We start from the raw sequence: 14775 nt of genomic DNA on the forward strand, positions 1-14775 counted from the left end.
GGTAGCTAAAATCAAATTAAATATTTTGTTTTGCGTAATTTCAACACAATTTGATTTTAATAAGTTTTTTTTTCTTGAAATTCTCAAACTGATAATTCTGATGATATATCCATATGTTTTGGTACCTGTTAAACTAAAGAAACTGTTTTAAACTAGTAATTATTAAATACTAGATGAATACCCGCATAGATACGCGGGTTTTTTTGTATAAAATATATATGTTTATGAATATATATTTGTAATCTGATAAATTGGTGATTTGATTAGTCTTTATAAGAAATTGATCATCCTAATATACAAATTTGAAAACTTTGTTAAAATAAATATTTTCTTCAGATATTTGGTTATTATTTAACCTATATCAATATCACATGAACATGAGTTACATAATCAAATTAAAAAACATACCATATTTTTGATGATATTAAACTTTTTACTAATTCGTTTGTCCTAAAGCAAACTAATCTAATTTTGTTTGATATTGGTTATTTTATGATTCAGCACTCAAATCACTAAGTACTTTGTTTTGTTAGTTCTATTTACCAACCACTTTGTTGTATTTTATTTTTGGCTATAAACATCGGAACATATATCCTACATAAAAATTTACCAAATTGTATAAATAGTCTTAACATGGATGAATTTTTTCTTTTACATTTTCTATAAAAATATTGGATAAATTTACATTATGGAACTCTTATTTGTCTTTTTTTTTGTTTGTTGGTCACATTCAAAAAATGTGATGTATAATATGTTATATTTTGCGTTTTGGTTTACTTTCAATTGTTCAGACTTCAGAGGTAAGATACTACAATAGTTTAATTTAATTCACCATCTTCATTACAAAATACACCCAGATAGCCTATCGCATAGATCCAAAATTTAAAAGAATTATTATTCCATGTATATTGTTAACTGTGGACAAATTACAAACATCAAGTTAAGAATCAAAATATAATTCATTAGAAAAACTCTTTGCCTGATTATTTCCAATAAAATTCTACATTGAATACATATTTCTATCAAGTAACATGGAGATTTTGTGATCCTATCAAATAAATATGCTATTTTAAAATAATTATTTTAGACTCCCTAGCATCTTTCTTTAGCAAACATTACTTCATCTTGACAACTTACATCTCCAGCAACTTTCATATTCGCCACTAACTCTTCATGCGTCTTCAATTGTGCAGCTTTTCTTAACGGAGCAAAACCATCTCAGATAAAGACAAGATCGGTATCAAACAATTATCTTCAACCATTTCTGTAAAGAACTTGTAAGCATTATTCCAATGCCCCATCCCACAAAACACTCTCTCTGTCTCGGAGATTTTTAGGCACCACAACCAAATTAGTGTAAATTGTAACATCTGGTTCGAATTTATCATTCAAGCCATTGAAACGTTAGCTCTTCTTTTTCTAGAGAGGATGCTAACGAATATGCAAAACACAATTTTATCATGAACGCATATATAATCTTCCATTCAGTTAAAGTAATGTATTACCTCCCTGAAGGTAATCCAGCTCTAACGTAATGTCTACTCAAAACCGTGAAGGTCTCCATCAAAATCTCTACGATGAGACGATTAGATTCATAGTTTATTTTGTTTTAAGGATGAGACGATTTCTGGTCGTAGTCGTCAGTTAAAAAAGCTATAAATTGTAGATGAGGGATTCTATGGCGGACGCCACTGCACTTCTATATCACGCATCACAAAAACGGAGGGGGAGATTTGTGAGACGTTGGCGGCAGAAACTTGGGAGGTTTTGAGGGAGAGAGAAGGGAAGGTGAAAGCTAGGGTTTATCATTGGGGTTAGTACAACTTTTGCGGTAATGATCTTTGATATGCAATGAAACTTTTTTATAGTGTGCGTATATTTAGGAGTTAACAAAGATAAGACAGAGAAGACGCGATGGCAGTAGGGGATTCGTCCTTTTCATGGTCATAGGGCAGATGAGTTTCGAGGTGGTGGATGGTTTATTAGAAAAGATACAATAAAGTAATGTGAATTAAATATTTGAATGATGAAGTTGGAATGATTTGAAATTAATATTCTGATTAATTAAAAAGGGAATGAAATAAATCGAAATAGAATTAAAAATAGAAATATTGAAAATATCAATTAATTTGGCTGATGTGTCAAGCTGATGTGGCAAAAGATGGAGTGCTTATGTGTCAAGCTGGTGAGATTCAACTGAGTCTTTATATAATACTAGGTGAAGACCCGCGTGTACACGCAGGTTTATATACTATTTAGATTTTTTAAGTTGTGTTTAATATAATAAGATAAATTTCGTATATATTTAGTGTCTAGGAGTTAAGTTTTGATTGGTAAGAAATATACTTTAACAAATATAACCTAATTCAAGACAGAGGATTGGTTATTCAATGAGTGACAAAATGTTTTTACTATTTAGAGTAATGTGATTTGTTATAACTTTTTCTTCTATTTTTTGAGTATTTCTGTTTATTCAATCTTTTTGTAAACTTCTCATAATAGTTTTTTTACTCTCTTTTACTTAACATTTTTAAATGTAAAACACTTTTCGTTTACTCTAATTATAATTATAAGAACCTAAATTCTTTAATTATTTGTTTCTTAAAAAAATCAAACATATACATGAAAACTTCTTGTATATCCTAGAGGAGAGAGCAGTATCCTTCGCTCTCTCATTCTTTTTGTTAGCCATCTCCTTGGTATATTATTTGTAAATTTTGACTTTCTCTTTGCCCTTTACTTCTTATATTTTTCTCTTTACACAAATTTTTAAAAATGCAGCAAAAAAATAATAATGAGAATGGAGATAATGAAGTACCTTATTAATAGTTAGTACTTTTCTCTCTTAATTTTCCTAGAAGCAATTTTTCCATTGACCACATAATCTTCACCATATATGTATAAACCCAAGAACCTCTTTGTATCCTTCTGATTTTATGCATTGAACTACACAGAAACTACCGTTGGTGTGGTGATATCACCGCCTTCTACTCTGTTATTCCTGGAAAAAAGATGGAACAACCTTCAATTTAATACGCATTGTCGTCTACTTTGGGGCAGTCTTTACAAACGATAAAAGAGTGAAATCTTACCAACTTGAGTGTCAAGTAACAGATAACATTAGCATTGTCTCCTCTAAACAACAAATGGAACTCTCCATCCTTGATTTTTTTGCCTAAAGAGCCACCAATACTCTTGTGGGAATCAGAAACATGTCAACTTTGAGCATCTCCGCCTGGTTTTAAATCACAATCTTCATACTTTTAATAAGCGCAGCATCAGTCTTATTGATGCAGTTGAGTTCAGATTCAAAAATTATTAGCCCAAGTTTTCTCAAAATGACGTCTAATGATTCTATAGTTCCATTACCATATGCTATCTGGTAAGAAAACTTCCATGATTTTAAAATATTTTCAAGGCTTTGGTCACGCATTTCCATTTTCTTGACATCTTTTCATTTGTTGGGATGATTTCTGTAGAAGTAGAAAATTTAAGTACTGAAAATTGGCATATAACAAACTCAAATCAATGACTTTAGATGAAGAAACATTTGAATTAAAAGAACATATTAAAATTCCAAACTCTACAATTATAAAATTCCTCTGGAAAGACTATACAATACATGAAAATATAGTAAGATAACTGTAACCCAAAATGGTTACTTACATAGTTACATCTGTGATTGTAGTTGTAACATTTTCAACTTTAAAATATATAAAAGGTTTATCAATCATACCAACTGGTTATGTTTAAAAATAATCATTTAATTAGCCAAAAAGAATTTTAATAAAGCTTTAAATACTTTATTTCTAATTCTCTATTTTAGTTCGTAAATAAATTTTTAGTTAGTAAATAACTCACATCTCTATTTTGTTAAGAGATTACAATTATAAAGATAGTAAATAATTCACAGCAAATTAATCATCTCAGTTTTACCATGTTATTTCATTAGATGAAGTTTACTATCTTTGTAAAAATTATCACCGTAATAATCAAATTTAAAAACTATCACTATAATAACCATTTTATTCCATCTTTCCAACTTCTAGGAATAAGATTAATGAGATAATAATGAGTGTTATTGACCAAAAATGGACATTTCTTTCTTTTTTGATTTTTGGGATTATTAAAAAATAATATTGGTGTAAATACTTTTTTCATAATAAATTCAAAGCTGATGTATCATAAAGAGAAAAGCTGATGTGTCAAGTTTGTGAGACACAATTCACTCTTTATATAATAGATATTAATATACTAGTGATTCTCACTTGCTCAGCCGTTGCTATATTGGTATAGGCCTTCAACCATAAATTTATTTTATAATTTTCATTTGGTTAGTGGAAATAGCGTTATACTTTAAACTTGTTACAAAGCCGGATGAATGAACGATTACACTCATCTTAAAAAAAATAGTTGGATATACAACAACAAAAAGTTGGGATAAAATCAGATCGAAAGACGTGTTTCAAAAAGCATGGGAACTTTGTCTCATTAAGCATCCTTTCTTTTGAAGAGATCTCCTATCAGCTACTTAATTGTTGATTACGTTTTAAAAGTTTAGAATACCAAGGAAAGTCATGAAAAACGTGGGAACAGTTTTATTATCTAAAAGATAGACGTGGACATTTTTGATTTTATGGATCAATCAGATTTGACTCCTGATTTTCTTATTATTTTTTTCTGTAATGGCGGTTTTATCTTGAGACTGAAAGTGATTGATAACTACTATTGTTAATATAGACGTGGACGTTGTTCCCTTATTACTCAAATATTAAAAAGTTTAGGGACTTTATTAAAAATAATCTTTAAACAATAACATTTAATTTTAAATTAAAATCTGTGTCTGCTAGTGTTTCGTACTTTTTGAGCTGTATTAACATGCGTTACATAAGTTCTTTGAAAGTTAGAAGAAGTCAATTGGATCGATTTTTATTTGTTTAACTACGCTGAAATTTAGATGACACCAGAATATTTCAGAGATTTGTTTTAGTTTTTTATATATAGAATCTCTAGTTTTTAATTCAAGCATGGATATCATCATCATTTTTTATTGATAGTCTGTATAATCAATAATTCATGATGAAGCTTGATTTATGTTCAGTATTCTGTGCTAAATGGATTTTTTTCTTTCTTTTATTATCTTTGCTAGGGTTGACAAAAGCAATCAAAAGACACTATCATGACAAAATGGTTCACATCTATAAATGAAGGCAAATGAAAGAAAAACAGAAAAGAACGTAACTGATGACTTTCTACCATTATTATAAAGTGTAATCGTTTTGCTCATGTGATGTTAAATAGGTACACGTCACAGAATCGGATAGAATTGACGTGCTCTAGACGAAATGAATACAATTAAATTAGAGTAACCAGCACCAGTCACTGCACCAAATGGAATGCGAGAATAAAAGTGCTTATAATGTACACAATCGTAGATTTCGGACCAATTACAAAAATATTTACAAATAATTTTCAGAAAAGAAATACTGAATTTAAAACGTTTACGATAGATAATCGTGATTCAGAAATTTTTAAAAGACGCGCTTTCACACTAACACATCAGTGCATGATAAACAATATCACTATCAAAGAACATATACTATGCATCGTGGGCTTCAGTTGGACTTTCCAGTCTTTTAGGCTTTCGCATAAGTTTTAAGATCACTTAGTATTTATCTTATACCTATACTAACAGGGCTTAATGTATGTTTCTTATCTGGACTCGAGGTTTGGAAATGCTCGCAGCCACCAAACCACCAAATGAACAAAAAGAAGACTTTGCAAGAATGGAACTGGATATGTACGAATCTCGGATCGACTCTGGCCATCAAAGTACTGAGCCTGAAATCACACCATAACCCTGAAACCTGAAATTATGACTAATCTATAACAATCAGTAAATCTTGTTTCACTCTCATTTTGTGTTCAATTGAGTTGCACAGCGGAAGCAACTTAGCCTTATCAATTACTCCTAAACAAACCCAAGGTCGCAGACTTTTTCATATACATATAAACACTCATTTACCTTTGGATCAACCATCCAGGAGCTAACATTGCCATGCCTAGTTGAGACCAGCCTGCCTCTCCCACGTGAGATCAGCCGAGAACTCGGACAATGCGGATCTTGGATCTCCTTCAGCGATGGCCAAGTAGTATAGAGCGGTTCCATCATCAACTTGCATGCTTCTCCTTAGAGAATCAATTAGCCTTCGTTTTCCATGGGCTGTTAAAGTGGACTGCGTACCAGATACAACAGGTTGTTCTCTCTTCGGTCCACCTTCAAGGTAAAGCACGGCTACTTCTCGTTTGGCATATTTGTCTACCTCTATGTAGCAAGTGGTGTTTGCGAGAATTTCGGGATTGCTTATCGGGATAAGCAGTCTGTCTCTTGAGTAAATCCCATGGTCGCTCATCATGTTGTTTAGCCGCTTTATGTCCATAACCTACATTGTCAAGGAAAAGGCGTGAAAGCTCAAGAATTTAGATTCAAGTTAAGGTCATGAATTAAGTTTGTGATGACTGAAAGGAAACAAAAAATACAAAAAACAAAAGTGGTGATACGAAGATAGAGTGACAAATAAAAACTCTAGACATGATAAAAAAGGAAGAAGCACAAGGTAAAAGCTGGATATGGATCTCCAAAGTTTCCCAGCGAAAAAAAAATACATAAGAAATGAAAACCAAATTTATAATATAAGAGCTTAGTGGTATCAAGCTTGTAGAGATGGTTAAAAATTGGAGATGTTAGGAAACTTAACGGAGAGCGTAGACATCTAAAATTATGCACAGGGCATAAGTAACACCTAATGTAACAATCAATTTCCTCAATTGTGAAAGCCTGTGTAAAATGTGCAAGGTAAAACAACCGATACAGCGAACTAGCAATGTTGTTCATTTTCCTTGAAGATTAGAATTCATGGATCCTCACTGTAGAAACATGAAAAGTTCACGTCTGATAAAAAATATTGCCTTTCGACTTACAGAGAGCTTAAGATATGTTCTTCAAGAAACAGATATAATTATCATAGCAATCTCTTGCAACTAAGAAATTACTAATACACGGAGGACGGATGTAGCTAGAGCTAGTTACTAAAGAAACAGTCTATTCCTCAACGCTTTTAAACGAGCCGAAAAGCATGAGATACTAAGAACAGAGCCAGATATTTCATCGTGTGGTGTTAACTCTCACAGTTCCAATTACTACTAAGGAGTAGAAAGAAAGAAGGAAACAAATCAACCAAGAAAAACCTGCTTATGCCTAAAAATAATCGTCACACAAAGTTCAAACAAACAGTTTGTATATCTTTATTAAAAATTTCTTCCACATTATAGATGTACAGACGTATACAGACACATGAGAAAAGAATTTAGCTTCCAAAGTATCTCAAAGCAACTTTTAAACTAAATCAGTCAACAGCACTTCACAGATTCTTAAACCTGACTCTTTAGTTAGATCTATATAGCTCGATAAATCAACAATACAATATCTTTTGTCACATACGCTTAATCAAAATCCCAATAAACTACTGGTACAGCTAGAGCTAGTAACTAAACAAACAGTCTCTTCCTCAACGCTCTTAAACGAGACAAAATGTACGAGATACTAAGAATCAGAGCCAGAAAGAGAAAAAGTAACAAATCAACCAAGAAAACCCTACTTAAGCCTAAAACTTAACGTTACACAAAGTTCCAAACAAACAGTTTACATATCTTAATTACAATTTTCTTCTACATTAAAGATGTACAGACGTTTACAGACATATACGAAAAGTATTTAGCTTCCAAAGTATCTAGAAGCAAACGTCAAACTAAATCAGTCAAAAGCACTTCAGAGATCTACATAGATTCTTAAGTTTGTGACTCTTCAGTTAGATTTAGCAACAATACAATATCTTTTTTCACAGAAGCTCAAACAAAATCCCAATAAACTACTGAAACGTTGTGAATCACATGAATTTCCACAAGATTACGAAGAACACGAAAATTAAGATTACATTTCTGAATCAATTCCTCATATTATCTTGGGGAAAAAAACACGAAATCGAAGGAGGAAGATTGGATTCAGCAGCAAGCAGCTAAATCTCATCTTCCAAACTCAAGAAGTAATTATACATCACATGAAATTTCAAAACCAATCATGACGAACACCAAAACTGAGATAACATTTCGAAATTAAACAGTCATTATCTGGGGAAAAAACTGCAGAGAACACAGCAATTGAATGGGGAAGAAGACGAAAGAGATAAATCGTACCTGGACGGAGTACTTAACGGCGAGGCTAGTCACACTATCACCACGAGAAATCCGATGAGAGATAGCGAATTTCCAGATTCCATTATCTCTCCAGAACGCACCAGAAACCGGTCTCCCGACAAGTTCCATGATCCGCCATGGCGCCGTGAAAGCTTTAACCACTAGATCTTCCTCTGTAGCGACGGAGTTCCAAACTCTGCAGACGCAGCTCGCACGCGCCAGATCGGCGACGGTAAGCCTCTGAAAGATAAGGCGGAGAGTGTCACGGCAGGAAAGTGCCATGAAGTGAGAGTTTAACGGCGAGATCGTGGTGGTTATTTGATCGGCGATGGCGGCGTCGCCGATGAGAGACTCAGTGAGGAACTCGTCGCCGTCGTTTTGATCGCAGCAACAACAGTCCATAGACTTTAGAGGTAAGCAAGTACGTGATACGTGGCAGTCTATATATCCACACTCTCTCCATATTTCGTACAAACTACAACCAATGGAATATTAATAATTTCATTTTCTTTTGTCATATAGTATAATATATTGGTGTTGGAGGTGAAAACCGCACTCCGGTTTTCTCTGGTATAAACCGAGATCAGCGTAATATAAATTTGGTTTACGAAGGAATGTACCGGGAAAATTGAGTTGAGTGAAGTCTTGGGCCGAACACAGCCCATTAAGCCGAGGTCGGCGAGAAGCTTCTCGAAGGATCGGAGAAGCTCCCCGAGTTCGATCAAAAATAGGAAAGCTTCCTATTTGAAAAAGGAAACGAACATGAGAAAAGAAAAGGAACCGAGAGAAAAGGAAAGTCTTCTCGGTCCCATATCGCTTAAGACGTGCTTGAAAACCGAATTAAAGGATATATATAAAGGGAGACGAATCGACACCAGAGAACACAAGATATTCCAGAGAAGACTTAGAGACTGAGAACTCATTACGCTAGATTCTTAGTTTCATAAAGTCTTAGTTCGTCATTATTTACTTGATAACCGAACTCACTTGTATTCATTCGATTCGATCTAATAAAACCGAGTTTACCGATCTAAAAGTACTGTTTTACCCCTTGTCGATATTCACATATCAACAATTGGCGCGCCAGGAAGGGGGACTAAACAGGATTTTCAGTCTTAGATCGGACTTCGGATAGATCGAGTCGACAATGACGGACCAAACCAACATTCACGAGGAAGGAAACCCTCTCGGTGGAGAGAACGTTAACGTCCCAACAGAACAAGGAGGAGGAATTCCCGGGGAAAACGCCGAAACTGTAGCCAGCCAAACCCCCGCAGCCGTAGGAGGATACGGGACTGAATTGCTGCTCCAAGTGTTCAACGCCCAATTTGAGGCCATTAACAAAAGGAGCGAGGAACGTTTCAGTCAGATGGCAGCACAAATCGCCAAGCTCAGTCAAGCACGAACTCCCTTTCGAGTTCGGAACATCATTGACGATCTTAATACTGACGGAGATCCAGCCGAAACTATGAGGTCTACCGCAGTTGGATCAGCGAATGCACCAGCATCGGAGTTAAGCCGAGACGCCAAGTTCAAAGCAATGAAGGCGCAACTTCGCGATATCACTTCGAAGATACATCAAGCAACAAGCGCGGCTCCGGAGATCGAGCGCGTCATTCAGGAAACACAGAAGACACCATTCACACCGCGCGTAGCAGGGACGCCGGTCAAACACATGGAGAAACTGAAGATAAAGGTCTATGAAGGCAATACTGACCCTCGGCACTTTTTGACGTCATTTGGCATCTGCATGAATCGCTACCAGTTCAAATCTGCCGAGGAGAGAGATGCAGTTCAGTGCCAATTATTTGTGGAAAGTCTGGGAGGAGTAGCTCTCGACTGGTTCTCGCGACTCGAGGCCAATTCGATCGATAACTACAAAGAGTTAACGACGGCCTTCGTCAAGCACTTCTCCATGTTCATCGGACAAAACACCAAGAACTCCGAGCTCTGGCAAATAGCCCAAGGACCAAGTGAGAGCCTTCGCGATTTCATCCAGCGCTTCAAGACGATTGTCGCTAATTGTACTATTAGCGATGAAGCCACCCTCTTATGCCTTCAGAAAGGAGCTCGGATAAAGACTAGCTTCCGAAGCGCGATCACGCATAACCCTCCACAGACGTTAGAGGACGCACTACACCAAGCTAATACTTACATCGCCGAGGAGGAAGAAGAAGCTGCTTACGAGCAGAGTTATTCGACAAAGCAACCCGAACGTTCGAAAGCAATAACTAACGAACCACAGTCAGGATACGGCCGAGGATACAAAAATCATAAGAAGTTCTACGCTAATGCAATCCAACAACCGACCAAACAGTGGAACAATAAATGGGTCCGCGGTGAAGAAGATCAGGACGAGTCTTTGTTCTACGAATTCCATAACCGTAGAGGACATAGCACCGAAGAATGCAGACACCTGCGTGAATACCTACTCGGCCAATATCGACAGGGGCCAATCTCAGTTGACGATCTCCGTCGCTTAAACGCGCCCAAGAACAGTGGACAGACCTCGATCGATGATCTCCGTCGTTCAAACATGCCTCGACCGAATAATGCGCAGCTCGAGAACGCAATCACTAAGGATCCACCAACTCCACCAACTTTACCGGCGTTACCACCGCCGCCACCGAATCCGCCTGCTTTGCCCGAACAACAGAAACGGAATCACGACGACCGAGCACAAGAGAACCATGCTCCCAAAGCAAGGAAACGCGTCAACATGATAATGGGAGCCATCGAGACTTGCAGCTACTCGGTTCGAGCTATCAAAGAATACAGTCGACAGGCCGCCAGCGCGCCCAAAGTCCCACAAGATCCGCCGAAGGGGACGCCGTTGGTATTTATCGAAGCCAACACAATCGGGCTGCATAAACCGCATAACGACGCCCTCGTCGTCGAACTACTTCTTGACGACGTCGAAGTTAGCCGCATTCTCGTCGATACAGGCAGTTCGGTCAACATCATCTTCAAGGAAGCACTTGATCAGCTCGATTTATCGTCCGATAGGATTGAGCCTTTTATCGAGCCACTTACAGGTTTCGATGGAGAACGCTGCATGACGGTCGGCATGGTCAACATCCTGATCTACCTCGGTGGAGTTGCAAAAATTATCCAGTTCCTCATCCTCGACAAACCAGCGATCTACAACGCTATTCTTGGTACACCTTGGTTACACGCGATGAAAGCGGTCGCCTCGACCTACCATCAATGCCTGAAGTTCCCGACTCCCGACGGTGTCTACACTCTCCGAGGAAACCAAGCCATCGCTCGATCATGCTACATAAATGAATGCAAACTTTATTCAGCCAACCAAGCTTGTGTCATCAGTTCGTTAGGACCGACGAACGAGCTCGTTGCCCAGCAGACGAAGCCTAAGCAGGAGTCGATCGTTCAAGTTTGCATCGACGAACTGAGGCCAGAGCGTTAAGTTGGAATCGGCGCCGAACTCGACCCACACATCCGCGAGCCACTCGTCCACTTTCTGAAACAGCATTCGTCAACCTTCGCATGGTCGGTTGAAGATATGCCCGGGATTGACCCACAGATCGCATGTCACGAGCTTAACATCGATCCAACATACAAACCGATTAAACAGAAACGCCGAAAGCTTGGACCAGAGAAGGCACAAGCCGTCAATGACGAGGTCGAACGGTTACTTAAAGCAGGATCTATTACTGAGGTCAAATACCCCGATTGGTTAGCAAATCCCATAGTCGTTAAGAAAAAGAACGGCAAATGGAGGATTTGCGTCGACTTTACCGATCTCAATAAGGCATGTCCGAAAGATAGCTTTCCTTTACCCCATATCGACCGCCTCGTGGAAGCAACTGCCGGGAACGAGCTACTCTCGTTTATGGACGCATTCTCCGGATACAATCAGATTCTTATGCATCCGCAAGATCGGGAAAAGACATCGTTTATCACGGATCGCAGCAAATATTGCTATAAGGTCATGCCTTTTGGCCTGAAGAATGCTGGAGCAACATACCAACGGCTGGCGGACTATGGAAGTTTACATTGATGATATGCTCGTGAAATCACTCGTCGCTTCCGATCACGTCGATCATCTTCGCACGTGCTTCGATATTTTGGACCAGTATGGCATGAAGCTTAATCCCACTAAGTGTACGTTCGGCATAACATCTGGAGAGTTCCTCGGCTACATAGTCACACGGCGAGGCATTGAAGCTAATCCAAAACAGATTGCAGCTATACTCGAGCTCCCATCTCCAACGACCAAACGCGAAGTTCAGCGATTGACCGGACGCATCGCAGCGCTTAATCGGTTCATATCTAGATCGACAGACAAGTGTTTGCCTTTCTACCAACTTCTTCGCGGTAACAAACATCTCGAATGGAATGAGAAGTGCGAAGAAGCTTTTGCCGAGCTAAAGAAATAGAGTGAATTACATTATAAGACACTTTCTTCACTTTTCTTACTCGAAAAGGTACTTTGTGCTATTTGGGTACTTTCTCCCATCTCTCCCTTTGTGAAAGGACATACAAGTCCGTACTTTTCACAACATGCTTAAAATTTTACTGTCTTCTACATGATTATTACCACCGCCGGATATCTGTTTTCCGGTCATCCTACAATTCAGTTTAGGGCGAGTAATACTTGAGTTTACTAAATCTTACGAATACCCCGAGCTACTGTTGGTGAAAATCCGATAAGAGATAAATTAATTTCATCGTGTTTGGTTGTAATGTTGGTTTCGAATGTGTATGATGCGTGTAAGTAGAGTGCAATCGATTTCTGGGTTTCGAATGTGTATGAATGTTGGTTTTCAAAATCCGGTCAGATGGATCGAATTGCTGAAGGAATACAGTAATTAGTCAACCGATTTAAACTTATTATGTTTTAATTAGATAGTAATCTGAAGATATCTGATAAACACGGTGTTGTAGCATAGAATAACTGACGCGCGTGCGATAGAAGTGTAAATCAGTGGATGCATTTGAAGGATGTGTTGTGGTGGATGAAGTAGTGTGGATGTAAGTTATCATTATCGGTTATTTATATGGAATGACATCAATGTTCGGTGGATACCGTTTGTACGATGTAAGTTGCTGGATGGAATGTAATGGATTATTTTGGGCTGTAGTTGATTTTTAATTACCCGCCTTGAACTTGAAAATAGACTGGCCCGCTATTAATCAACTTTATACTTTTCCTCACCGTCGGATTCACATTTATTGTTTATAATCGAACGGCTGGGGTTGCAGTGGCAGATAAACGTCAAATCCGTCTGTTTTGGGAACCGGGTAATATTAGGTTAACCTGTTCCATTCCAGCGGACACGTTCGGCGCTGGCGGACAAAGGTTTCACAGGTTTGCCTTCTTACTATTTTCAGTTCTAATGGTGGATGTTTAGGCCGTGGACATCTACATTAATAATTTTTTTTTTTGTGCTTCTCTCGTGTAGTCATGGAAGAACATTGTCTTGTAATATGTGGTGAGTGGAATCGTTCAAGAGAGGGTCTTTGGGATTTCGTTGTGGACAAGATGAAGATGTCTAGAGTAGTATCACTCAGTCCAGGCGTTACTATTGCGGAGTTGAAAAAAAGTGTGTTGAAAGCTTTTTTCGACGATGGTGGAGTAGGTGTTGGTGTAACATTAAGCTACTGGCCTCCTAATAGCACATAATTAGCTACCGGAATATCTACTCCCCCTGTCATGATTACAAACGAGTGTTCTATAGGGTATTTCTTAAAACACTTCAAGGTCCAGAGTAGTGTAAACCTGTTCGCGAGGTTTGAGGGCGACGAGGTATCGATTGGTAGAAACGGGTTTGAAGGTGGTGGCAGTGCTTCTCGGAACACTTTGAGACGAAGAAGCAGTGGCAGTGAGTCCTCGGGTGACCTTTCTGGGTATAAAACCCCATTTCCAACGAGGAAGGGGCCGGTTGATGTCGAGGGTGGTGGTTTTACGTTTAAAACACCACTAGCAAATAGTGGGGATGCAATGTTTAAAGAACCATTTCCAACGAGGATGCGTAAATCAGTGGGTGGTGAAGTTACAGGTTTGGGTAAAAAGCTGGGGTTTTTCCAGGGTAATGGAGCTGAAGAGAGCGTGGAGAGTGGGTTTAAAACCAGTAGCCGTTTTTCTGGTGGCAGTGGGAGTGTGGATGGGAATCCAAGTTTGGGTAACATACCCTTAATGTCGTCAATGTCCGAAGATAGTACAGGTTGCGTCTTTTCGTCGCCAAGACCGACAGTAGATACTGAGGGGACTTCGGAAGAGTACCCACAGACGTCTAGGAAGAGGGAGTTTGTTAGTGATGAAGATATCTTTAAAAGCTAAGAAACCTGTTAAGGTGTCAGCCGAAGGACCAATATCTGATATGGATAACACCATGGACGAAGAGCTAGTCCAACACGCCGTTATGGTAGAAGATTTATTTAGCGCTGGGTCGTGGGAATTGTTTAAACAAGGGTAGTGGGCAAGTAGACGCTGATGGTGCAGTTAACTCAGACAGTGATGATGATGATGTAAGTGACATTGGAGACGAAGTAAATTTT

At 38.1% G+C, this 14775-nt stretch overlaps 2 protein-coding genes across 4 annotated transcripts; one reads left to right on the forward strand and one right to left on the reverse strand.

The window, feature by feature from the left end:
* Positions 1-5403: 5403 nt before the first annotated feature.
* Positions 5404-8672, reverse strand: LOC18009699 (F-box protein At1g55000). Of its 3 annotated transcripts, none has more exons than XM_024148447.1 (3): positions 8254-8672; positions 6026-6443; positions 5404-5841 (listed from the first exon to the last, which is right to left on the reverse strand). In XM_024148447.1, exons 1-2 carry the CDS (start codon positions 8653-8655, stop codon positions 6063-6065), a joined length of 783 nt encoding a protein of 260 aa, XP_024004215.1. In that variant the 5' UTR covers positions 8656-8672; the 3' UTR covers positions 5404-5841; positions 6026-6062. The 3 variants fall into 3 exon arrangements, with proteins under 3 accessions (XP_024004215.1, XP_006392469.1, XP_024004209.1); XM_006392407.2 differs by having other exon boundaries at positions 5404-5867; XM_024148441.1 differs by having other exon boundaries at positions 5404-5879.
* A 728-nt stretch (positions 8673-9400) lies between these two features.
* Positions 9401-11680, forward strand: LOC112088742. The gene has a single exon (XM_024159048.1). It carries the CDS (start codon positions 9401-9403, stop codon positions 11678-11680), a length of 2280 nt encoding a protein of 759 aa, XP_024014816.1.
* The last annotated feature ends 3095 nt before the right edge of the window (positions 11681-14775 follow it).

Source organism: Eutrema salsugineum, unplaced genomic scaffold (assembly GCF_000478725.1).
Source record: "Eutrema salsugineum unplaced genomic scaffold, Eutsalg1_0 scaffold_8, whole genome shotgun sequence".
Taxonomy (NCBI): domain Eukaryota; kingdom Viridiplantae; phylum Streptophyta; class Magnoliopsida; order Brassicales; family Brassicaceae; genus Eutrema; species Eutrema salsugineum.

Coding starts and splice junctions, on each gene's coding strand:
- LOC18009699 (XM_024148447.1), bottom strand. CDS start 8,655: ATGGACTGTTGTTGCTGCGATCAAAACGACGGCGACGAGTTCCTCACT. Junction 6,444..8,253: donor CCGTTAAGTACTCCGTCCAG/GTACGATTTATC, acceptor TTGACAATGTAG/GTTATGGACATAAAGCGGCT.
- LOC112088742 (XM_024159048.1), top strand. CDS start 9,401: ATGACGGACCAAACCAACATTCACGAGGAAGGAAACCCTCTCGGTGGA.